The sequence below is a fragment of the Ambystoma mexicanum genome, chromosome 3q, assembly GCF_040938575.1.
Source record: "Ambystoma mexicanum isolate Mex_15411 chromosome 3q, UKY_AmexF1_1, whole genome shotgun sequence".
NCBI classification, from domain to species: Eukaryota; Metazoa; Chordata; class Amphibia; order Caudata; family Ambystomatidae; genus Ambystoma; species Ambystoma mexicanum.
In genome coordinates, this window is record NC_090926.1 from 882,388,894 (window position 1) to 882,416,228 (window position 27,335).

At 48.2% G+C, this 27,335-nt stretch overlaps 1 protein-coding gene across 3 annotated transcripts in view; it reads left to right on the forward strand.

The window, feature by feature from the left end:
• The window catches only part of CEP95 (centrosomal protein 95), a 1,206,983-nt gene that overhangs the window by 534,067 nt on the left and 645,581 nt on the right, over nucleotides 1–27,335 (forward strand). For all 3 annotated transcript variants that reach the window (XM_069655013.1, XM_069655014.1, XM_069655015.1), the window contains one exon: nucleotides 11,602–11,710. In XM_069655013.1, coding sequence (XP_069511114.1) covers nucleotides 11,602–11,710 — 109 coding nt within the window. The remainder of the gene's footprint in view (nucleotides 1–11,601; nucleotides 11,711–27,335) is intronic.

Consider the following 27,335-nt stretch of genomic DNA (forward strand, 5'->3'; position numbering starts at 1 on the left):
TCTCCTCCCTCCAGACACTCACAACAAGGAATGTGTATTGGGACAAGTACCCAGTCTTTCAGCACTCCACACTGCATTCATACCAGTTTCGGGCAGAGCTGACTCAGTCTTTGTGTTACATACCAGAAACCAGACGCCCATAACAAGAAGTGCATATTGGTCACACACTCTATTCACCCAGGTCCCACCCCAAGGGTGTACCCAGTCACTGGGAAGGCTCCAGCCAGTCTGGCCTGGGCTGCCCCGACAATTCCATATATGGAACTTCCACCCAACAGCCAGTCAGGGGGGAGGGACAGAGTGTGGGCTTCCCAGGACTTTGGGAAAAACAAGGTAACGGGCAATAGAAAGCAAGATGCCACAGGGGCCATCCTGTTTTCTATCAGGAATCAACTGATTCCAATGGCAGGGCCTGGCTATCCCAAAATGTAGGATACTCGGGGCTCCTGTCAAATTCAGCATGGAGCTGCCACCAGCCCATACCATGCTCTGTGGGCCACACAGGTGCCCAGAAACATACACTAGGGGTACAGGGTTTTGGGAACCCATGGGTGCCATAAAGGTGTATCCCAAGGGTCTATACACCAAACCAAAAATGGACTCCTTGGCAGAAAACACAGAACGCACACGAAAAAGGACTACCGTCCCTCCAGTGTATTTCCAGCATCACAGCCGCCTTGAACTAAAGAATAGCAATTGTGAAAGTGGTTACCCACCTGATTAGCCTGTGAAGCTAGTATTTACACCCATAAAGTTCTAGGCGGGTTGTGTAACGCCTGCGGTTATTATCAAGGCGTTCAGGCGGGTCTAGGTGGGGGTAGCCGCTAGATGCCTTATTTGTCTATATGGTCAGCAAAAAGGATGATTGCATCTCAAAACCTTTGGCGTTAGCATCACAGGATTCGTTGTATAATGTGTATTGTGTAATCTGGGTGCTTGTCATCAGGGTGTGGCACACAATTTACGTTGTGGAATTGGAGTACATTGTTTGGTGACTAGCTGGGGTTGCTGGCAGTGTTCGTGGGTTTTGAGGCATCACTGGTTTTAAGTTTTGAATGAGTATGAAGAAGCAAGCGACCGGGAGTCTCAAAGATAAATTAGCTTCCCCATTGGTGTTTACCAATAGAAGGGACAGCCTATCCCTTGTGATGGCTATGCTGCTACCAAACTCTCCAACAAAAGAGCGCAAGGAGAGGGGTAGCGTTGATAGGCTAGGGCCTGTTGACATAAAGGCTCCTGACTCTCTCCAAGATTCCCAAAATCTAATACAAAGGGAAAATGATGGGAGGGGTGGAGTGCTACAACTGAATTCAATGGGTGGGGAGGAGGTTAACATTTCAGTGGATGTTCCCCATCATTCGCAATCTCTCTATGCTGAAGACGTCGAGTTAAACGTTGTTGGGGATGAGCGGACTGCCCACTTATTCCTGTGTTGATTAACAGAGGCAATCTAGACTGCTCCTTTATGGATACCCCCCAAATCATCTTGAGTGGGGAAAGAACTATGCTGGCGATGTCTCGGCACCTGAAAGAGGAGGGCTTAGTGGGAGAGGAAGGAGTATCTACAACTGGCCATACAACCACTCTGCATGACCCCAAGAATATCCAAAATCCTATAGTTGATGCTCTGCTAAGTATGAAAGACTGTTTAATACAAGAACTGAGCCTGCAAACAATCTACCTAAAAGAGCTGAGCATCTCCCTCACCAAAATAAATGTAACCCAAAAGGATTGCTTTACAGAGAGCCTGGAAAAAGTAGTTAAGGCATTCCATAAGTCTGCTGGTATGGATGCAGCATGGAACGGTGGTAGCCCAAGAAGCACCTGGACAATTTATTGATCGAACGAACTGACAAGTCGAGTATGAAATAGCAGACTCTAGATTGGTGGATGTCTTGAAACAAAAACGGGACAAGGTAGTGGCATTACAAAGAAAAGTAATTGGGACGAAACAATAAAACAAACCTACAGTATCTGTAACCACGCACTATTCCCTCAGATCAAGTGTACCAGAGCTCACTTTATTAGTCAGTGAGTAAGTAATGCAGGTTTTTGGAATCCGGGTAGTGAGGACTGCTTAACTGGTCTGTACCTGAAAAGGATTCACAGACTCTTCCCGGAGGAGATAGCACTTTAGCTGGGGAAATTGTGAAGGGAAAAGATATTGATGTACATCTGAAATGGGGGAGTGTTTCCGCTAGACGCTTGTCCATCTGTCAGCTGATATGTTTAGTAATGAAGATGGTAATAGAAGTCAGAGGGGAGATGGTATGTCGAGGGAACACTCAATTTAGGCTGCGGGAACCAATATACCCTGAAATACCAAGTCTCACTCTGAACTATATGTTCGATGAAGGTGGACCGGACTCTCGCCATAGAATGGGCATATTAGCACTTTTTGCTGAGATACCTGCACTTTGTCTCATCTCATCTCCTGATATCCAACTTGTTGATTGTATACATCCCTCTTGCTATGATTATGTAAGATTGGCAATCCCTTCCCCGTTGGTACGGGACATTCTATTAAAGGAGTCTCCTAAACCACAGAAATCTGGTTATGACATTTCGATCTACAAGGACCAGATGAATGCTCATTTGGAAACAACGAAGAGGGTCAATTTTGAAGCACTGTGCGAACGTGAAAAGAGTGAAAGTCAGGCACGAGGAGTTTCATCAAATGATACTCCAAATTGGCGATGGTTGGCACTGTCATTAAGAGATTCTATTGCCCAACTGAAAACCATGAGTCTGCCACTTTAGGGCGAGCTCGTTCCTCACTTTGCTAACATGGAACACTAGAGCTTCTAATAATTTGCTTTCTAATAGAAAGTTATGTAATGATTTGAAATTATATGATGTAATTTTTTTCCAAGAGACATGGGCTACCAGTAGTTTGGTATTTGATGGATACGAGGTAACTAACATCTATGCACGTCAAGGGCCGGCCGAAGGGTGGTTTGACAGTGGCCATAAAACAAGGGTGAAACCTCTTCAAAAGAGGCGAATGGCGGATCTGGGAAATAATTTTAGCAATTGCCTTGGAAGTTCTGAACAACAGTGAAACATCTTATATACTCTTGATAAATGTGTAGTGGACCTCTGAGAACACTTTCGCTACAGCCCTGGAAATCATAAGTATAAGGATTGAAGTGTGGCTCTCTAAATACCTTGGCGGCGAAATATTATTGCCAGGGATCTGAATGTGCAGTGTAACATAGCAAAGATGGATGGTCAAGACAACCTGATGGTGGACCCCGTTAAAGTGTCTAAGAACAATGAAAGTTAGTCCATTGTTCCCAGTGGCTGAATTTGGCGTATAGTTGGGGTTTGACATTGGTCTATAATGACTCACCCAAGTAGTCGGCTAGGGAGTCTTAACTCCGTAATTGACTACGTTTTTCTTACACACAAATTGTTCTCTGAGAATTTATAAAATTAGGCCAATGCAACATGGTGACCACAATCAGCTTTGTTTACAGTTGCGGTGGGAGGTTGAAATGGGAGTAGGTGCTGCATTTTTAAGTGACCTGATTGTAAACCTAAGGGGCAACAGATTGAGGTGGACATCCCATAATATTGAAACATTTAACACCACAATGATGTTGGACTTTGTTTCAAACCCCATGGAAGGAAAATTGGTTAAGTACTTGCATCGAAATATTCCCACCTACTTGGAAAAACATATGGAAAAGCTTTTGCCATTTGTGTGGATGGGTATCCCAAAGGATTGCATGTGTTTAATCAAGAGGTGGAAGACAGAAAAACATTATACATAGACTGATTAGAAAGGCTCAAATGGAACTAGGTATTGGCAAGTCCTATACAGAACTGGTTCGAAAATTGAAACAAGCCTATAAGAACTGGGTACATTTCCATTATTTGAAATTTTATCAAATGGACGGTGAGAGAATGGTAGCTTCCTTAAGGGGAACAACTCTAGAGGGTTTTGGGAATTGATCAATCGGACTGAGGCGACGCAACAACAATTGGTTACCAGCCCGATTTAGGAGGAGGATTGGTTGTTGCACTTTAAAAACATCTATAAAAATCTGATTTCTGAAGGGGCACTGAGGGGCCCATTTAGGCATGAGTGGAAGGTGATTGACTCCTCAGTCAGCACTATTGCTGCAACAATAAGGCTGTCCAATCCATCCAGAGCGGGAGGTCCGGACAACCTAACAAATATACTTCACAAGCAAAATGTGGGACTTTGGTCAAAAATCCTACATTTTCAATTTAACAATGTTATTCAATTGGAAGAGATTCCAGTTTCTTGGAGGATATCCCATATGATACCTAAATTTAAGAAGGGTTCGAGATTGTCTCCCATTAATTATAGACCCATTACAATTATGGATGTGGACTCAAAAACATTCACCCCCATTGTGCCATATAGATTCATGGTGTTTTGATAATCAGATTTTGGACTATCGTCAAATGAGTTTCCGTAGAAATATGGGAACGGATTGCGGGGGCATGCTGCTTAGTTGTCTACAAGGTCTTGGATGGCGCTCGTCTTCCACTTGGGTGTTTATTGCGTCAGTGGATGGCGCTCGTCTTCCACTTCGGTGTTTATTCCGTCAGTGGATCTCTCCCTGTCGTATGACACTGTGGAGGAAGCTCAGGTGTTTTGGCATTCTGAAGGGCCTACTGAGTATTTTGATTCATCTGCATAGGGATTCCCAAATGAAAGTAAGATTGAATTCTGAAGGCCTGTTGTCTATTGCTTTTCCCACATATAATTGAATACGCCAAGGTTGCATCTTGGGCCCAACATTATATAATCCTTATATGGCTGATGCAGGAAGGGCTCTGGGTCACAGATCTCTAGCTTTACCTAAAATTGGGTCTTTGAAAATCAACTGGGCAGCGTATGCCAATATTATTTTGGTTGATTCCACACCCATAGGTTTGCAGAGGCTAATTACTGCATTTGGGGAGCATATGCGCTCCCTCAATCTTAAAATCAACCCAGCAAACACTTATAATGAAGATGTCTAAAGGGCGGCATCCAAAATCCTTAATTTCGGTGTCACTGGGAAAATGATGAGCTTGCAATCAAAGATAATATGCAGTATTTGGGATATCCGATCATAGCAAATCCTACAAAACAAATGTTCTTGCAATTATCTAAGAGCGAAAACTGTGGGGGTTGTGAAGACAAATGCGACAAATTGATAGAAAATATGGTACTTTTTCCTTAACTCAGTCGTGAATTTTATAGACTGTGTTGCCCCGACTATGCTATGGGCTAGAGGTTTTCCCTAGTTGGTTTTTGCCAGAAATTAAGACAGCAGAGAGTACGATTTGGAGATTGGTTTTATATCATTTGCCTACATGTGTCCCTTTACAGATTATCAGATATGAGCTGGGTCTTCAGTCAATCTCGAGCATTGTATTATGGAAAAAACTGTCTGCTAAAGAAATGTGAAACAAGCTTAAATGGGAATATTTATAACTTGCTTGGGGTTAATGACACAGCAGGCTTTATGAAAGATCTCTGAGGACTGTGAGCTGTTTTTTTTCTGAAATTGGGAGTGTCTTTAAAAACTCTTAGGACAAATCCACTAAAGTTTAAGAAAATTATTATCAGCCTGGATTGAGAAAATAGGCAAGAAGCTTTGGGCGTTAACCTCTATAGCCAAGTTGTTTTGCCACAAAAAGTACCCAGATCAATGGAGAGCTACCTGACAAAGTATCCAAGCATAGGTGTAAGGAATAATATTATGAGATTTCGATTTAATGTAATGAAAACAAACCAAATTATGTTGATTCGTAATCTACTTGATGTAACAAAGAGCTGCTGTAGGCACTGCAATATCGGTTCGGCGATACAATCCTGATTACATTTAGTGCTATTGTGCCATGTTTTGCACAGGCTGCATGTTCAATGCTTTAGATGTTTAGTAAATCTAGAATGGATCCCTCATTTATTTGTTTTGGTTAACTATTCTGCATGGGGACTCTGTCTCTAAAGTTAAGAGTGTTATCCTTTTTAAAAAGGGTTTGTGAAATAGACTAATGCTAGGTGCCGTTGTCTAGCCAAACCCTAGGTCGCGATGTGATCAACGCCTGTTAGACCATGTTTTGTTTTATTATGTCATGCCTTGTTTAATAGTTTTTCATGTATTTACATTTTTTAATATGGATTTGTTAATTTATGTTTAAAATATTTTTAATGAATGAAATCTATTTTTGTAAAGGTATATATAATCCATATACAATACAATAACAAAATTTAAAAAGTAGGTTACTGGAACACCGGATTTATGTACTTTAATAATAGCTACATACAGAACGTGACTGGATGGCTGGCTGATAGTTCCCTGGAATTATTACTAATCCTCTGTCAAGTGTGTACGTGAACGGTACTCTTTGGAACTCAACCTACCCTGTCACTGAGCTTGTATCAATGAATCATTCGCTTTGATTTAGAGGAGAGAAGAGACTGCCCACTCTTGGGCCGAGAGCCGCCTGCCAAGCAGACATGGATGTAAACTTCAAAAAGCTTTCCTTATTCTTTCGGGTCTCTCTCCCTGGCCCATTTATGCCTGCAGAGGGCTTGGGGAATTATAGTTGATTACATGCCTCCAGACTCGCTTGCTAACCTAACTGGACGATTTTCCTCCACCATGCTTTAATTTCTTGTTAACTGTTACCTTAGCTGGTGCAAACATTCACGTTCCCTGGATTTACCAGCCTGCCCTGGACCACAGATTGCATCGCTAAGGGGAAACGAAGGATCAGCTTGGTTATACTGTTTGCACCACAGGTCACCACTGTGCCGTTTATCAAGAACCGATCACCATTTACATTTGGATTAATTCTTACCCAGGGGTGGGGAAGGGAAGCTGCCTCGGGCGGCCCTTTGAGCTGTCGGGTGTGCCTCACCCCGTATAGTTTCCTATTGTTTTGCAATTACTGCTTTATTAAATCTTAGTATGACTTTGTGGGATCAGATACCTTTTACTTCATGATTATACTGGGCTTGCTTCTAAGAGCAGAATACCACCAATACATTGAATTTACATCTACCCATGTTGAAAAAGGGGTGGGGAGTACTCTGGCTGCCCCTTGATCTGTTGAGCGTGACTCAACCTGGATAGTTTAGGAACTTTGTATCGTACTCATTGCTCTTTCAATTCTAGCACAGCATTTGTTCCTAGGTACTTCCTAGTTCTAACTCAATATTTGACTGTTTCTATTGATTCTAACCTATACCTTTACATTCTGTGACTTTAATGCATGGATAATAATTGTAGTGTTCATAATTTTATGGCAACTGACTTGTTATTTTTAATAGGTCCTAGCATTTATTTGCAACTGCAATCTGCACTTTGTACTTTTTGCACATTATATAGGCTTTATAGAAATCCTGCCCCGACTATCAGAACATATTGCTGGCTGTGGAAACCTTTAGAATGGACATGAGGAAAACTAATGCTAGTTTTATAATGGTTAATGGTGCCAAAAAGAACAAAAAGACCTAATGAAACCAGTGAGGGAAACAAACGTTATAATTAGTGAAATTGCAGACTTGCTCTCTATATTTAAAGGATCATTAGAAAAAAAAATCTTACAACGGGAACCCACAGGGAAAACTCTTGCTTGAAATTGTGTTATTACCCCATCACAAGGGATATCAGATGAACTCTATATATCCCTCCCCCGTCCCCCTTTGGCATCTGGTCCCTCCAAGAGGATGACACCAGGTCAGAACCGAACCAACGGAGCTCCCGGCGTTCCAGGCGCTGCCCTCTCAAACCACATGTCCCCTCCCCTCCCCCCTTTGAACCCCTAACCGAACCAACCTATACAGCCCCATTTAGAAGACCTTCTCAAGGTATTAATAGCAACAAATCAAGCATCAGTATCATGGACACCAACATAGGTCCTGCCCCTCCCCTCGTGTGCATTTCAAAGGCAAGCAACCCACCCCCCCACATAACCCCACACATCTGTCATTGTAAGGTTACGCCTCTGTCCCAGGCGGGGTGCCCAATTTCCTATATTTCTGGGAGCATGGGAAACTTGGTCTTCGTGGACCTTTCACCTGCCAGAGACCTTCCTCGTTGTTTTCCCTCGAAGTATGCAGCTCCTCCTCCGTGCCCGGAAGCTCCCTGGTGAGCCTGTGTATCTCGTCTGCGGTGGCGATCAGATATGTATGGCGCTAAAGAAAAGGGCAATTTGGTAACCCCCACCTGTACCGCACTCCCTTCTCATTGAGACACTTGATGAGGGGGAAGCAAAGGCACCTCTTCGATAGGGTGAGGAGAGATCTTGAAAAACTGTCCATGCTGAGCCGTATTTCACTTCCCCCTTCGATCACGCCCTTTCAAGGATCTCGAGCCTGTCGCTGTAATTATGGAGGTGGACTAGGACCGATCTAGGACCCCTTGTCATTCTCCACCTGCGCTGTGAAACCTTTTTCGCTTGGTTTCATCCACCGAGTCATTATCGAAGATGAGCATTGTAGTCTCATAAAGAGTCCTCCGCAGATCTGCGTTGGTCACCCCTCTCTCTTCGGATTCCCAAGAATGCAGAGGTTGTTGCATCTCATGATTTTCCAGGTCATCCATTTTAAGTAGCATCTCCTCCTCTCGCCTCTACCTCAGAAAGGGAAACACCCATTTGAGTCTCCAGGGTGTCAAGGGAAGACTGGTTTTGCTCCACCTCCTCAAGGCATTCTTCCATCTTGTCGAGCCTTTCTGTGATTTTGTCCACACGTCCCCCGATGTCTGCTCTCATGTTCCTAATCTCCTCCATCAGGGCTGCAACGTCTTTTTTTTTTTTTTATCGCAGCGGCTTCCTCTCCTCATTCCCCTGTGCCATGTCGTCCGTATTATCTGGTCCTTCTGTGCCCTCTCTTGGTGTGTATCTGAGGTTCAGTAGTTTGGCCCTTGGGGTCCATGTACCGCCCCAGAGCCTTGCTCGTGCACCCAGGAACAGTAAGCGATTTCTCCACCAAGTATATGCCCTCCTAATCCCTTGTGGCAGGGGTTCGAACTATGCTCCTCTGGTATACAGAGGTCTGTCCAGCGATTAACTGGGCGCTCACCAGTGGTGATGCGATTGGGGGAGACGCCCCTCGGTGCGCAGATAGTGCAGGACCCCTCTTCTAACGATATCGTTGGGGAGTGCCACTCCTCTGGAGCACTTTGCCATCCAGCACTTTAGTCCCCAGTCCAATCCTATAGTGGTTTCTCCCACCGCGCTAGCGGTTAGGTTGGCGGGCACACGCCCCAATCAAGGGGACTCACACCCCAATGAAGGTGGGGGGGCTGGAGGGGAGATTTGGCGAGGGAGGAGGGGGAGGATTGGGGGGGTGGATGGGGCGATTTTGAGGGCAGCACATCCAAGTCCCATGCAGAGAATCCAGACCTGGCAATGCCCCTCTGTCCCCACTGCACTCTCCTCCAGGGCTGTCGGCAAGCCGCCCCCGCTCCTGTGAGCAGGAAAAAGAACAAAGTTTAGCCTGATTCGGAGCATGGTGGGGGTTCCCGCTGCCCCCTCTTGTGGGGTTCTATACCGCCCCTTCCATGGCCCGGCGGGGGTCTGGCGAGCCAGGTGGCGGGGTAAGGGCGGGTAATGGCAGTCCCAGGGCTTAGCGGACAACGTACCTCCTAGTCTTCAATCTAGTCCCTGCCGGCTCCCGGTGTTCAGGGGCCTGCAAAAGCGGTCTCCCCTGCCGCCTCTGTGTGGGTGTGTGGCAAGCTGCCATGTATCGTCGGCGGGAGGAGTGTGTCTCCTCTTCCGCGGGGACCTCTGCGCCTGGGGGTTGCAATCTCTGCTGCAAGTAATCGCTCCAATGGTACCACCTGCCTCTGGATCCCCGCGGTCACTGCATGCTCTGGCCGAACCGCGGGGTATCAAGTATCATACTTGATACCCCGCGGTTCGGCCAGAGCATGCAGTGACCTTATGACCCCCCCCCCCCCCCAGCTGGTCCTTACTTATCCTACCAGTGCTTAGGCTGCACCACCCCCTTCCCGGGTCTCCTCCGCCCCGATAGGTGGTCTCTCGGCTCAATTCAGGGTAGCCGCCACTCGATAAGTTGGAGGGGTGAGCCCCAGTCTACTCTGCATGAATCTCTATGCCATTTCCCCTGCTGGGCCCAATCTTCACGCCACAACCGAGATGCCTTTCTTAGGGTTCTTGCAGCATTTTCTCTCCAGTCTTTAAAGATGAAGCTCCGGGGGTTGGGGTTGGGGGGGAGGGTGAAAAGTGGGGGCCATTTCAACTTTCTCGGGCCCGGCTTACTGATGACTGTTCATCCGCACGCCCCCCTGGTGGCCTCGGGAGAGCGAATTCTGTGCAACGCTCACGTGTTCAGCCAGCGTAGTCCCTATTTGTCTAGGAAAGCTGCACCTGCTTTGAATGCTATCTAGATAGAAAGCAGGTAAAATTAATGAATGTTTTGTATACGAAGTTACACCTTGATATTTGACCTCTTGACAGTTTAAAGCACAACTGGATCTCTAGTAACCTTACAGTTTGTCCATAGACGAAAGTAAATTGCACTTCATCCTGTTTTGCCCTGCATACGTTCACATGAGAAAATGTTTGATACTGCTTTTTAGGTAATTTTATGTCTGAAAAGTCAAAGCGGCCTTGTGTCTCTGTTTAGCGGAAGATTGTGAAAGGGTATTTTACTGCATGGCAAATTTCTTCTTGCAGGCTTGGAAAAAGAGAACTAAATATGTATCCACAGTGGTGTAAGATTTATCGGTTTTGGACCCTTAATTGGTTATTTCATCACATTTTTAACACTTTAGCCCGTTCTTAAATTGTATTGTGCTTCTGTATTTATTTCAATGACATTTATTTCTTAAAGTTTTTATATGTTGTAAATCTGTGTTTATATGTTTTAAATCTGTGTATGTGACTTCATGACCAAGAAGGAAGAGAAAGAAAGAAAATTAACCTTTTTGGCAACCATAGCCTGAGATGAGTGGTTACGGACGCTTCCCTCACAGAGGAGCTGATGCAAACGATCTGATAATCAGCAGTCATTGGTCTCCATCAGAGTTCAGACTACGCATCAACCTTTAGAGCTAAGGGCAATCAGACTGACGCTGATTGCTTTCTGCCTTCTGTGCAGGGAAGGTACATCCTAATAATGACAGACAACACAGTGCATTACCTCAACAAGAGAGGTGGTGTAGGGTCACTACCACTGTACAGAGAGGCAATGCATCTCTGGTTATGGGCTTTTCAAGAAACAATCTCTCTATCGGCCGTTCACCTAGCCGGAGAGGAGAACATGGTGGTGGATGCTCTGAACAGGCAGAGCACCGTCTCCCATGAGTGGCCCTGATTGAGTTACTTTGAGCAAGAGGTTCACACGCATGCAACCACAAACTCCACTTTTTAGTCAGAACCTATGGAGAAAGTGTCTTTTTAGCAGAGAAGACCTTCTCGCAGAAAACCTTAATTTTATCTTTACAAAATTGAAACAACTCTTTAGAGCTCCTCTTCGCAGATGGCCTACTGTTGGTGATTGCAATTTGTAAACCTGAACACGATTTGGTTTACTCCTATGTCAGATGTCATGTGAAGCAGTGGTGCATTTTCTACTATCAATCCCTGTGTTTTTTGCAGATTATGGAGCAAAGCAGGCCTCTGTGTAAGGAGAATCCTGTTACTGCCCTTCAACCTACAACTGCATTACCTCAGTCTACTGTTGATGTACCTCAGACAGGCCTACCAGGTGAGAACCGAATGCTCAGTCCACTAAGCTTTGTATTTTGACAACTGCTTAACCTGTCTGATGTAGACAAACTTGTGTAAATATTTACAACTGTGCGTTTAAGTTCCTTAATTTTTCGTTTACATTTATATTTCTGGTCTATGCGTTTGCCTAGTTACTAATCTCATCTGCATGAACACCCCCCTTTTATTTGCACCCCTAACCCTCCCACCCCCACCCCCCGCACCCGCAGCTGCGACTCCTGCACGGGGGAGGTGAGGTTAACAAAGGGTTTCTCTTACCTCCAGCTGTCCCCTACACATTTTGTTAACAAATTACTTTTTTGGGGGAGGGAGGGGAACGTGTGTTGTTTGAAAAACACAGCATCTCATGTACAGCTGTTTGGGTAATTTTGAAAATGTATGTAGTACAGAGACGTTTTTAATGGGAGGGCAACAGGAGCACTTGCCCCAGGCCCCCACCTTGCAGGGGCCCCCACAAGGCTGCCTGATCTAAGAAGCAAGATTCCATTGTTCACCAGACTTGAATAGCACACTTCAGGTTATTTTATGACATGCTGCTGAGGCTCGAAGCCTATTGCCTATCATTTTTTGACAAGTACATTCTGCCCTGATAAATTCACAATTCTTCACTCCTTAACCAATGTGTGATCCTGGGTAGCTTGTATTGCCTAACCTCTCAAAATTGCCAGTCTGCAAACCTTTCAAAATTGTCAGCCCTTCAAAGTGATTTCCTTCTCGGTATAATCTTCAAAAAAGCTTCACTAATGGTTTCCCTGGCTATAGTGTTGTTTCCACTATAATAGTGAGCATTGATAAATTGCACACCACAGGCACCTGTTCGTTTTGATCTCTAATGGCAACACTATTTAAAAACCATGACCCACTTCTAATCTCTGTCTGTTTGAAGACAGACACCTTCCTGGTATGATGATATGGCATTTGTAACGCTCCTATACACAAGGGTTTCAAGTGTTTCAAGGTGCGACGAGGCAGGGAGGGGGGAACAGGGGAAGACAGACAACGATCCTACTAGGCCAGGTGTCATTCAGATCGCGCAAGTGCAGGGGTAGGGGAAAGGGAGAAAGTGCAAGGGGAGGGGTGGGGGGGGAGTGCAGTACAAGGTAAGTAGAATAAAATAAATAGGGCCAGCTGGTGGCAAGTGCAAGGTAAGTGCAGACAAGTGCTGGGAACGGGGGCTGTAGGGATACAGAGACAGTCCCGCGGTGCAGGGGTTGCCAGGGAGGCAGGGGTAGCTTCTAATTTGCATCCACTAACCATGCTATGGTGCGTGTAGCTTTCTACTTCCTTCCAATTGGTCTCCTCTATTTATGGTTGAACACTTTTGCATTCTGTGAGGCAGCTAATGTGAGTTCTCTGTCTATTCCGGGTTACATGTACCTTTTCATATGGTCCTGCATCTATACTACAGGCTGGATACCTTTTTGGATGCTATTGAGAAAAAGTACACTATCTATTCTAGAACAGAAGTAACCTCTTTGTAGACTGCTAATGTTGGTCTTCAAATGCTACTTGTTTATCATTTTGATTAGAGCAAGTATAACGAGAGCGCAGAGACTTAAAGGGAGTAAACAAGCTTATTATGAAAGCTGCAAGGCAGAATATCAACCTATATGTTGTGATTGTGACAAGGGGGTAGGGTTCATTGATCTGATGCACTTGCCCAGAATATAGGACTGGTCGAGCAACACATTCAACTGGAAGAGCTGTGACTCGCTGCCTACATCTACACATATACAGTGCATACATTGTCCCATGCTTCAGTCACTTTAATTTAAAACTTAAAAAAAACAACAACAAAAAAACGAAATTACATGCCTTTGGAGAACAAACAAGCAAGGAATACATTGAAAGATATACATAGGCTTCTAGTTGCAGCAAACTCTTTCCTAATTTGATGAATCAACAAGGTCTTCCCTCATCCCGGTAGTCCATCTTTGTTTCATGATGCCTACCTTGAACTTTAATGGGCGCATTGCTGAATGTAACTGTGCAAAATCATTTTGTGGCATCTGATTTTGTGAAAGAGTAACTATTTTCTCTGTGTGCTGATCCCCACGCTCTTTGCCTCTGCTGCCTGGCCCCGACCACAGCTGGGAAGGTTGGTCCGCGTGCAACACGCTTACACCTCGTGCTCTGAAGAACAGGCCTGCTTAGTGGAGGGGAGCCCTTTGAAAAGTCTCCTCCAGAGGACCTGAAGGACTTTGTCAGACATAAGTTAAGGCCCACGGTACGGATGCTTTTTTCCATTGCACCCCGCAAGGGCGACTGCTTCCCAAGAAAATGGCCGAGTGGGAGGAACCTTTCAGGTTCTCGCAACAGCACTGGTACCGAGGCTAGTTCAGCTACCTGCCGCCGGGCCGAGGGGTCATTAGATCCTTGCGGAGAAAGTGCTGAGGGACAGCAAGGTTCTTTTACCGGGTGAACACCCGAGGGGCTACACCCTAGTACCGGCCGCATATCCAACGGGGCGCCTGCATGCACTACCGGCAATACTACTGAGGGCAACACTCCTACTAGACCCGTCATGAGGGTAGGTCTCATGTCCATTGCCAAGAGTTCTAGAGGAGGACAGGCCCAGCGAGCCAAGCACAACTTTGGCACGTGGCACACAGCTCGACAAGATGGCCGCCACGCCAGACAAAATGGCTGCTTGTCCGATACCGCCCCTGGGAACAGAGCAGGTAGGAGAACAAATTACAAGATGGGACTGGTGTCAACCAGGTACGTGGCCTACAGCTTATCCATTTGCATTGCAGGGAAGGTTTACCTCGCAGTCAGAGTATGCACCGGCCCCAGCAGCCGCCCGCTACCCCATAACATCACCTGCCACCCCACTGGCCTGTGAGGACAGGTTCTTTGAAAAGTTCCTCACTCTTATGAGATCTCCTCAGATGGTGGCCATCCTCCGGTATGTGATCAGGCACATGCTCTCTACGGCCCCTCCACCTACGCCTATAGTCATTCCTCCTATGGCTCCAGCACCGTAGGCCCCGGTGCAGCACCTGTTGCCCTTGCCGGCTCCTTCAATTCCGGCTCCCCTGCCTCCTACAGTTCAGGCGGTTCCACACCAGCCTCCGGCTCCGGTCTCCACACTGCAGCCCCCGGCGCCCAGCACTCCTCCACCCCCTCCAGACCAGTCAGACGCCCTGCTGGACAGAGATGAGGATGAGGATGAGGATGAAGACCCGGACACACCATCATCGGCCAAGGCCTTCCATAAACGGCTCTCGGGTCTGGCAAAGTACTTCGGCCTTCCTCAACCCGAGGTCGAACAACTGGAGGCGGAGGTCATTGCAGAGGTCCTCATACTACGTCCCATGGCTAGAACAGGCAACGCGATGCAGGAGGACGTTGACGCCCTGGCCAAAAAGGGACAGCTCAAACCACACACTGTACAGCCTGTCAATCAGTGCCTCAACGCCAAGTAAAAACAAATGGAGGGGGATCCACACTTGCTGTCGGCACACCCTCAACCGCACTCTTCGGTGATCGCTGCAGTGTCACTCTACTTAAAGCCTCAGTCTTACTTGGCCTTGGAAGAAGCTTTATTCCAAAGCTATGCTGCATCTTCATCAGTTGAACGCAGATGCCATGCTGGCAACCATTAACCAGAGGCTTTGGTGGGAAATAGCAGACTTCCTTCCAGAACTTCCGGTGCAGAGCCAGGCACGGTTCAAGGCGGGACTGGCGGAGGCTAAATTGGTGGCGTGGGACATCATGGAGTACACCCTGGTCCACATCGACACCTCTGGCTGGGCCTTTTCCATCGCCACGGACATGAGAAGGACTGCCTGGCTTCGGGCTACTAAATTCAACCCAGACGTCCAGGAACGCATATTGGACTTTCCGTTCGAGGGAGGTGACCTCTTTCACTCCACCACCGATGAGGAGCTAGATAAAAAGAAAAACAGTTTGCAAACTGTGAAGTCTTTATCCTTACGAAGGCCACGCCCAAGGCATACACCCAGTCGCAACAACACTTCGACAAGGGGCGAGTGTTTGGTGGGTTCCGGGGCTTCCACGAACTGAGGTCCAGGCAGCCTGAAAGTTCTCAGTCGGCATCAGCGCAACCAAAAGGTGGGGAGGGAGCAAGGGCTTTTTTCAGTCCCCCTCCTCAACTGCCTCAGAGGGAGAGCAGGCATGACGCACCCCTTCGGGTCCATGTGTCTCTTGTGGGGGGCAGGTGTCACGCTCACCTGGATTCCTCGGGAGCGCTGATCGAAGCTGGACTGCTGTGGTCTCCACCAGTGTGACCCGTAGCGAAGTGATGATCTACTGCACTTGCCCACTCAGTTTCGTCTGCCTGGTCCGCAAGAGGATTTTCCTAGAAGAAGTAGAGGGGTTAACACTAACACTATCTTCCCGACAACTTGTAGTATTCCCCTGCGTAATGTCTCACCTTATAGTTAGGAAGGATGAACTCTCCATCCTGCGTTTGGAGTGTAGGGGCGCGTAGAACTTCAGTTACTTCACTGATCCGAAGGTATTTGGCAGAGTTCCAGACAAATAATGACTCTGAGGTAAGTGGCGTGTAAACCAAATGTATAGTTCTTTTAGAGTCATAAATGTCTGTTTATTCACTCATGCTCATTTCATACCTTTCCCCATGCAGCGTGGTCCGAGGAGCGAGTTTGCCTCGATGGATGAAGGTAGCGCCTTGGTAAGAGTCAGTTTGCACCAAGCACTGTTTAGCAAGTAATATTGTCCCAAGTACGATTAACCAATAGCTCTCTATCTTTGTTGCAGGTGCGGCGCCTTTGCGAAAATGTTGAGCGTAGAATGGTGACCAGCGCTGCCTCAAGCAGTAATATGCCAAGTAAGTAACTTGTGGTAAGTAAGTGAATGCCTTTGGCGGAACCCCGCTCACCTTTTGTTTGTTCTCGTTTTTTCAGATGCTGATGTTGCGAGCGGCGATTCAACGGGCACCGCGCTGGGTCGTGAAGATTCTCTAATGATAGGTGAGTATGGCTCGGCACTGCAGCTGGCAATTGCGACGCGGTTGTTTTAAATGTTTTTTCCCTTTCTCACATGTGCGGCTGCTCCAGGAGAAGATGACCAAATGGGATTCTTCCTGTTCTAAACTTCTCTTCTTCTTTCCTTTTCTCTAGGATCGGCTCCGGACACAAACGGGTGTAGCTGTAGACTGAATACTGGACTGCAGACACGGTGAGCTTTACGCTGCTGAGATGCAGAAGAATGCGAAGCGTGTGCTGCTCTTCGGGCGTGGTTTAAATAGCATCAAAAAAGTAGTTCCCAGGTAAAGAGTTCCAGTACCACACCCAAGTAGTAAAATAGTTCCTAAAGGAAAGTAGTCCCTTCATGGCCTCATGATGGCCTGTTCTTTGCAGGATGACCTGCACAATTTAAAGATGGCAATATGAGCCTGGAACCTACGGCGCCAGGACTGAACCCATATAGCCCCTAGACGGGGTTTTGGGAATTCCTGGGTCTTCATGGATGCCTGTTCCCTGGATAGATGGACCTGTTCCGGATGTCTGGGGGCAGGCATCGTGACAGCAGGCTTGCCCTTCACGCACAGTTTTGGCATCAGAAGTTCACGGACCCCTGGATCCTCTCCATAGTATCCACGGGGTACCGCCTACCTATTTCTACTTCTCCTCCCCTCCTCTCCCACAGATTGGGACAGCAACTTTGTTTGCGGAAATGTGGTCACTCGTCGAGGGACAGGCAGTGGATGAAGTCCTAGCCTCCCAGCGAGGTTTGGGCTTCTACTCCAGGATTTTCACCATACAAAAGACGAACCAGGCTGGCCTGTGAGTTGTGTTGGGCCTCTCCACACTCAACCTCTCCCTTCCTCTTCAAAAATTCAAGATGGCTACGTCAGCATTAATTGCAGAGACACTGTGCAAGGGAGATTGGATGTGCTTCCTGTATCTGAAGGACGCGTATCCTCGGAGGACAAGATCATGGCCATCAAGAGGGCCACTACTCACTTCCTCACCCGAGAAGTGACTTCGGCCTGGTGGTACCGACATTTATTAGGCATCATGGCAGCGGTCCTACTGGCCCGTACCTCACACGAGACTCAAGATGAGGAGATTACAGCTGCGCTTCTCAGCCTCATGGAATTGGGAGCGGGGCTCCCAAGCGGAGCTTGTAGCATTACTCCTTCTTTCCACCCCAACCTCAAATGGTAGTCCAAGGACTGCAACCTGTGGACGGGTAAGCCGGTCCCGCAGGTCACCATCACCACAGATTCCTCCCTGGAAGGCTTGGTGGGGGGGGGGCACACTGGACAACCAAAGTGTCCATGGAGTCTGGACCCTTCAGGAGCAGGAGTCTCATATCAACTGGCTGGAGCTGAAGGCCATCTGGCTAGCTCTCGAAGCTTTCCTTCCACTCATTGGGGGCAAGGTCGTCCTCATCCAGACGGACAACTCCACTAGCATGTACTATGTCAACAAGCAGGGCGGTACCAGCTCCCCTCCGCTGTACAGCCTAGCAATCGGCATGTGGGAATGGGCCCTGGAGAACAATGTTTACCTGATGTCCATCCACCTCCCGGGGGAGTCTGGAAGCGACAGGCTCAGCAGACTGGCAATTGAACGATCAAGTACTGATCGGGATCTTCAGCAGATGGTGGTTCCCGCAGGTGGATATTTTTTCCTCCTGGGCCAACCAGAAGTGCCAGCAGTTTGCATCCTGGCAAACGCAGGGCCCCGGCTCCGGCTCCCTGGGCGACGCATTACAGATACAGTGGGATAGCATGACAGCGTATGCCATCCCTCCCACACCCCTGGTCCACAGGGTGATCTGCAAGATCAGAGAATCTCATCACCTTCGCATCATTCTGATAGCTCTTTGGTGGCCGGCGAGATTGTGGTTCTCGAAACTCCTCAGCCTCTCGGACAGGCCCCCCCGTCACCTGCCGCTGGGCCCAACTCATCTTGTGCCGCAGAGGAGCAGGGTTCTCCATTCTGCCCTGCATAAATTAGCCCTAGTAGTGTGGTTCCTGAGCAGGTCACACTGAAGCATCCGAGCTTGTCACAGGTTAACCTATACATCATTCAGGTCGCTAGGAGCAAGGCTACCAGGACCCAGTACAAGAGTAAATGGATTAGATTATGTCACTGAGTGGACTCTGAGATTGACCCCCTTATGTGCACATTGAACAATGTGCTCTCCTTCTCTGCACACCTCGCTGTCTCAGGGGGTGCAAGTGCACACATGCCGCACCTATTTGGCAGCCATAGGGGCATACAGGAATTCGGAGGAGGAGGTCTTCTCTGCCAACCCGGTGGTTAAACGACATCTGGCGGGCCTCACCAGGCTCTACTCACCCATCAAGAAACCACAACCCGTGTGGGATCTCAATATAGTGTTGGGCGCCCTGGCGCACAAGCCTTTCGAACCAAGGGCATCTGTGGACATCAGACTGGTCACCATTGAAACAGCCTTGTTGGTGGATCTCACGTCGACTTGTAGAGTCAGCGAGATTGAGGCACTGGTGGCTTCAGAATCCTATACTAAATTTCACAAGTATAAGGTGGTCCTGAGAACGCACCCTGGGTTCCTACCTAATGTAGCCTCTGCCTTGCATCTAAATGAGGAAATAGTGTTACCTACGGTTTTTGCCGATCCTAAGGACGATGCTCAAAGGGTATTGCACTGTCTGGATGTCAGACGCGCTCTGAAAATGAATGGCAGCACAAACCACTTCCAGCTAACATGCATGCCTACGCTGTCAGAGCCAAGGCCACAGACGTTGCATTCCAGAGACAGGTTCCATGGCAGGTCATCAGCAGGGCGGCTACCTGGGCAACCTGTTCAGCTTTCTGCAAGCACTACTGTTTGGACGCCGGCTCTAAGTCAGACGTAGCTTTTGGACAGGCGATTCTAAGGAACTTGTTTTCTTAAGGAGGGTCTCCTCCCCACCCTGGGGCTACATTCAGTTGTGATCGCCCATGCAGTATGGAGGAAAGGGGACGGGACGTAAGAGTAATTAAGGTGCTACTTGGCAATCGAAGATCCTCTTTCCCAACCACCGTTCTCGGATCATAATTGGGAGGCATTTTGAGAAACTAGAAATGCTATGCTATGTAAACAAAACTGAGAAGATCACAAAGACGCAGGAATAGGAGATTTCAAAACAGAATGCATCTTTATTTATGCATGTCCAAAATGTCACTAATCACTAACCAGCCACACTCTCTAGCTGTGAGTGATTTTAGCAAATCCAACACTTCCAGCATTAGCTCTACTCCCACACAGCCAGCCCCCAGCTCTAAAACTGTGAGACTGCCTCCCCTCTCAACCAACTCTGAGACAGCCTCCCTCCTGAACATACTGAACAGAACAGCAATCTACTGTTATACAGAACGATGACGCATTAATTTTACAATTGCATGCATATAAAACATTCTATGGCTACGTGCATACTATGGCTACGTGCGTGCATACATAATTTCAATATAGCATAAACGTGGATTGTACTAGTTCACTGTGACATGTTCTTCTACCTTCTATTCTAAGAACAGAACATTCCTGCCTCTTCGCATCGAGACAGTCTCATTCAGAATGAAAACATTTCTCCGCAGGCAGCCAAGGTTGTTTCTCAAACAGTCTGCCAAGAGTCACTTTATTATAAAAACATTGATTCCACTGTGTCCGGCTGCGAACACAATTCTCTCTCCGCTTTCAGCATGAGCTGGATTCATAGCCATAGCGCTTAGAAACACAGAATGAGCGCTATACAAAATAACGTAAATATATATGCATAGATTTCAGCAAATATCGATCTATCAAAACAAACTATAATTCATACTAAATGGATGCATGTATATATGAATGGATTAGCTCACGCTAAACTATCATAGAAAAAAGCAGACTAACAACCGTAGTTGCTAACGTATTCTTAGTCCAGAGTCCCTCTCCTAATACGTTCCACCATCCACCCCCTAATAATACTGTTGTCAGTGGGCAATGATAATATTTTCAACACATCAATGGGGACTTAGGTGTGACCTCCGGTGGGCGGAATCGGGATGCATGCTACCCTCTAAATTTAAAGGGGAAGAAGGTTTTTTCTGGTGAAAAAGGTTCTGTCTCCTGTCCCTAGCAAGGGACGCCCATGCAGTATGGAGGAAAGGGTACTGTGGACTAAGAGTACTTTAGTCACTCTGGTGAGTAATTATTAATTTATCAGAGGCGGCAGTGGCTAGTTCATGTTTCAATGTTTCCAAATGCCATCTTGACCCAAGTTCTTTCTATTGCTCTCGTAAAGGATTGCCACTGAAGTAAACTCCTCCCCTGTGAGTGCAAAGAGTTAAAGGGGTGGGAATTCTTCGGTTTTATGTGATTTTATCATTCCGCAAATATAGCGACAAAAAATAGTGGTGAAATAATAAAGGTATAATTTTCAGTGCGTCGTTATGCAAACACTGCAGTGGGAAATTACATCATTGAAAAAAAAAAGAATTACTGCTGCCATCAGCACAGGACAAACATGCATCTTTTGTACAAATGCACAGTTGTTAAGGAAGAAAAAGCTAAAATATTAAACCTACCAAACCACATGTTGTAAATCTGTCCAAATGTTGCATTGTTTAGAAATCTTTTTTTCCCATTTCCGACACGAAATACACCAATCAAAGAACCATATCCTGCAAAATCGATCCAAAATACGAATAAGTGGACATCCAAACTGGCATGATGAAATCCAAGTTTCCAAAAGTAGTTTGGCGATCCAAGCACAGTATTGAGAAGAAGCATCCAAAAGCGAAATAATGCAGCCCAAAAAATCCATAAATGTGAAAAAATGCAAGTTCACAAAAGGGATCTGGTCATCCAAACACAGTATCCTGCTAAAGCATTCTAAAAAGCAAAGAATTGAGGAAGAAATAATCCTAAAAGGAGAAAAAATGCAAGTTCCCAAAAAGTATTCCATCGATCCAAACAGTATCCGAAGAAAGGATTCCAAGAAAAAAATGCATCGGAAAATGTGAAGGAATCCAAATTCCCAAAAGTAATCCAGCAATCCAAACAGTGTCAAGATAATTTTTTTTAAACCAATATAACCGAGAAATGCAAATCCAAAAACATGAAAACAGTTCCAAAAAGGAATCTGAAAATAAGTAGAAGGATCCAAAAATCGATTACCCAAAAAATATTTTAAAAAAACAGGATCCAGAAAAAAAGCCATAAAGAGCATTTTTAGATATTTATGTATTTCGTTAAATATTCTCCACTGATTATTACAGATTTATTGTTTCTGGCAATATTATCACTGGTTACCAATTCTTCACTCTAAAGGTATGTTTTCTTTGTGTTTGAAATTAGGGGGCTGTTTCTATTTGATGTGGGATTTGGAGAAACGCAGACCACAACTTAAAGTTCCAACAGTTTCTTTAATTTTTTAAGCAAAAAGGAAAGAAGAAAAAAAAAATAAACACAATAAAGGATACTGTAGACTACTGAGGTTTCCTCTCTTGTAGACTCAGGGAGTTCAGAAAATGATACTGTTGGTAGCCAAAGTTGTTCTTGTTTTAATTACACCTGGCACAAAGTTCGTTCTCTTAGTGAAGCAAATATTAATATTCCTGGCACAAGGAGGATTGGATCTCTTCTGATATGTTTGAACGAAGAACAGTTTCTTATCACTCTATCACTCTATCACTCCTCTTTTCCCTTGTTCCCAAAGCATTCCTTCTCTGTTTTTTAAGAGTTTTAACTTGACTGATCAGAGAAATAGTCCCCTCTATTTGTAATCACTCCTTCGGCATACGGACGTGTATAAATGTCACTCCCTCCCCTTCTGGCAGGGTTACTTTCACTGTAAAGATGCTCCCCTCATCACGATCCAATGTAACTATATACGTTCTGGGACCTGCCCCTTAGGCTTCATTTAATTACAGCCTCTGCCATACCTCAATCGGCCACAATGTTATTCCCCAGCTGATCCTCTTCGTACACTTGCTGAATTCGCCTCTGTAAGTGGCTTCAGGCTCTCTGCCTAGGAGTCGCAGCAACAGCGAGAGCGGACGTGAACAGCTGACCGCTCCGCCCTTCTTTGCCGGCTGACAGCGCAGAATAGGATCAGCTGTTAAACTCGGCCTGCCTTTCTGTTTTCCTCCGCATGTTGAAAATAACGGACCAGTGAAGTGACAGCCGGTCTGTTTCACTTACTCTGCCTCATGGCTTCTCTGGATTCACTCCACACAAGTAGGAATGACTTTCCGTCGATGAACGAACAACTTTTTAACATTCAACTTCTCAAAACGCGCGCAACGTTGCTGACAACTTTTAGTAACGGACTGGTAACGGACGACTTGTTCTTTTTCTTCCTCTGCTGTCTCCTGGCAACAAACCACACAAGGGAATACTTATTAGAAAAAAGGACCGAAATATTTGCTTCCTGGTTATTTTATACACAATCCTGCACACAGATAAATCGCACGTCGAGGAGGCCTGTGCGTTCTGCAAGGACATGTCCTCCCGTACCATGAAGGACCGTCACAAGCGACTCGCTGACTGGCTGGAGTCGAAGAGCCTGGCGGCCGGTGAGCCCCAGCAACTTACTTCTCCCAAGAGAAAATCCGAGTGGTGTTCTAAGACCTTTGAGGACGCTCCCGCGAAGGGGGCCCAACATAAGGCAAAGCACTGCGAGTCCATGGGCACCGGGAGCACCATTGGAACGGCCTCCCCGGCTGCCAGCCCGGGGGCAGCATCGCTGACAGTCATCCACGAGCCAACGCTCCGGCTCGATGAAAAGGAAGTCGGACAACGCGAGTAAGCTTCTGGAGAAGGCCCGGTCTGTTCCGACTGAGAAAGCCAAGGGCCAGCCGGAGGGAATAGTCATTCACGCCCATCGATAAGACCCCTGTGAAGCCCCTGGGTGAGAAGAAAGGGGGGGGGGGCACAATAGTCCTGCCAGACTCAGATATCTCCTCCGAGGACGAGCTTTCGGGCCTCAAGTCAGTTCTTGACAAAGTTCGTCGAGGTCAGATCCTGCGGGAAGGACCCAGACAAGGCAGACGTGGAGAGTGACGAGGGAGACGAACGGCAGATCGACGAGGAGCCTGAGGACACTACGCCACTGCCGACGTTCCCGTTGCAACTGCTGCCACCACCGACAGACAGGTCGGAGGACATCTTACTAGCCTTGCACACACTGTGCACAGAAATAAGGACACTGATGCCTTTGCCTCTGGTGGACGATCCAGCGCGCCTGGATAGTCGGGAAGCCCTACGTCCAAACGGAGGCAGGTCCATCCACCCCCACCCTGCCATCCTTCACCTCCATCCCTCCACCGAGGGATGAGACGTAGACAAACGACGGGGATGGGCGACGGCGGCGACGACAGAACTGATCTCCCGTCGTCGCGCCCACCCCGGGCTTCTTCTCCCTTCAAAATTGGCTCCTTTCACGCCATGATCGCTAGGGCCTCAGAGCTTTTTCAGCTATGCCCTGAAGAGCAGAAGGAGGGATTCCTTTATCAGCGCCGAGTGGCCAAGAGGAAGACCATGCTCTCGGTCCTGCTGTTGGACGACATCTGGGACAAAGGGCTGGCCCTCCTGAAGAACCTATCCTTGGCCCCGGCGAAGAGAGATTGGTACGAGAAGTAGTACCGGGTTCCAGACTCTGGACTTATGTGCCTCAGAGCGCAGCCGTCCCGGACTCTGTGGTCTCTGCGGCGGCCAAGAAGAAATCTGCTGGGGTGATGGCATCGACTTCCACTTCCCCGCCGGACGGCGAGAGGAATAAGCTGGACACCACGGGACGTCTGGTCATCTCGTTGGTGGCGACGACCTTTAAGGCAGCCAAAGCTCTCGCTATCGTGGCGCCCTACGATGGGGAGCTGTGGCTTAAAATCGCCCCCCTCCTGGACTTCCTCCCAGATGACAAGAGGGCGGAAGCCCTTGAAATCCTGCAAGAAGGTGAGGTGGCTTCGGACCACGCCATCACAGTGGCCACGGACATCGCTGACACCGGCTTCCGCCAGATGGGCAACAGTGTTTGCCTTTCGCTGGTGTGGCTGGCTCAGGGCCACCGACTTCAGTCAGGACGTACAGACAAGGGTACTGGACAGGCCCTTCGACGGGAACAGCTTGTTCGGCAAGGCAGTGGACGAGTCGCTGCAGGCCATCAAGGCAGACACAGACGGCCCGTGCCTTGGGCATGCTCCATCAACGACGGCCGTCCTTTCGGCCCTGCGGAGGCAAGTCACAAGGTGCCTCCAAAGGATTCGGCGGCAGCTCTTCATACGTCAGGCGGCCTGTTCATCATCCCAGGAAGCCTACAGCGGCCGCAACAAGGCCGGAGGACGACATCGTCGTCTCCAAGGGCCCCAAGGTGGTAAGGCCTCGGCGTAGTAGGACTGAACTGGCCATGACGTCGGGCTCCCACCGATCACCCTGGTGGGAGGCCGGCTGGTGAACTTCATCAGCACGTGGAAGTCCATCTCCACCAACCGTTTGGTGCTGGATGCCCTGGCCCACAGACACACTATGGAGTTCCAAGGGAAGTGTCCCAGTTTCCCACCTGTGGCCAGGAAAGAAAACCACATTCTGCAGCTTCTGCTGGTGGTGCGAGCAAGGCTAAAAAAGGGCTCAATAGAACTTGTCCCAAAGAGGCTCCTGAGTATGCTCGCGGTACTTCCTCGTCCGAAAGAAGACCGGCGGTTGGCGGCCTATTCTAGATCTTCGCTGCCTCAACAAATACACAAGATCCCAGAAGTTCCGGATGGTCAAAATCCAGCATGTGCTGGAGAGCTGCTGGAGGAAGTGGACTTCCTGTCGTCGCTGGACTTGGAGCATGCCTATTTCCACATCCCCATTCACAAAGGACATCGAAGGATTCTGCGCTTGGTGGTCCAAGGGCGGCACTACCAATTCAAGGCCCTAATCCTTCGGTTTGAATTCGGCCCCAAAGGTCTTCACCAAGTGCCTGGCACCAGTGGCGGCATGGCTGCGCCTTCAGGGGATCCACGTCTACCCCTATCTGGACGATTGGCTCATCCTAGCGAAGTCAAAGGAACTCACCGTCGGACACACAGCGAGGAATGTCCACCTGCTCACGGAACTAGGGTTCTCGATAAACTATGCGAAGTCCTGGGAGCTAGACTCAACACGGTGGCGCGCCTAGCTGCACCGTTGGAGGACAGGATAAAGGCCATCCTGGGCAAGGTACAACGGCTGTTGACCATGAAGGTTGCAAGGGTGAGGTCCATCAAGTCCCTGCTCAGCATGATGTCAGACATCTTCCTCCTTCGGCTGTGCAGACTGCGGATACGGCCGCTGCAGGAGTTCGACGCCCGGTGGATGCAAGCGATGGGAAGCTTCGAGGACAAGATTGCCCTCAACGAGACATTCCATCGCGATTCGAGGTGGGGGGTCCGTGCGCATCTAGCAGCGGGCGCAGACTTCCAGAGCCTGGCGCATCAGGAGACTGTGACAACGGACGCCTCCCTGGAGGGGGATGGGATGCACACACCGGAAATCTCCACGCAAGAGGCCTTTGGCTCCCGAAGGAGAACTTGTTGCGCTTCAACGTCCTGGGGCTCCGGGCCGTGTTTTGGGCCCTCAAGTCATTCCTTCCGTCCCTCAAGGTCAAGGTGGTGTGGGTCTTCACCGACAACACCACGACTATGTTCTACATTCGGAAGCAGGGGGGCACCAGATCTCCAGCTCTCCAAGGAAGTGAAGGACCTATCGCACTGGGCCGTCGCCCAAAGGATGTTCCTGGTACCCTTCCATCTGGCAGGAGTGAAGAACACCGTCGCCGACTCCCCGCCACAAGTGGGAGCTTCGGCAGGATCAGGTGCACCTGCGGTTTCAACAATGGGGCAATCCCCTGATCGATCTGTTTGTGACAGCAACAAACACCAAGTGCCGGAGGTTCGCCAGCAGGTTTCCCCAGCCGGGGAGCATGGGGGGTGAGGGGGAATGCGTTCTCATTCCCCTGGGATGGCCTGTTTCTCTACGCGTTCCAACCGCTGTCATTGCTTCTGCGATTCATCAGTCAACTCAGAAGGTCCAGGTGCAGGATGATTCTCGTTGCACTGGCGTGGCCGAGGCAGATTTGGTACCCGGACCTTCTGGACATGTCGGCGCCCCCTCCAGTCAAGCTTCCGACGGACTCAATCTTCTCGCCAGGGAGGTAGGTGAGATTGTGCACCACGACCCGGGGTCGCTGAACCTGCAGGCCTGGCTACTGCTGCGCTAGAGTTTGGAGGATACGAGATCCCGGCGGACTACAAGGAGGTGCTTGCCAAGGCCAGGGCTTCGTCGACTCTCAAGTGCTAAGGACACAAATGGAAGAGGTTCACCATCTGGTGCTGTGCACAGAAGATAAACCCTCTACGGATTACGGGCCCTCAAGTGCTGCCGTACTCGCTGTCGCTGGCCACGGCGGGGCTGGCGCATGCTTATATCAAGATCCATCTAGTGGCTATTTCCCGCTACACCAGATCTCTGGGGTGATCGTCGCTGTGGTCACATCACCTGGTTAAGGAGTTCATGAAAGGACTTTTCTGCTTGTTCCCAACGGGTCAAGGCTCTGGCCCCGGCGTGGGAGCTCAATGTGGTGCTGACTAGGCTCATGGGTCCTCCGTTCGAGCCTCTGCATTCGGCACCTCTGCAAT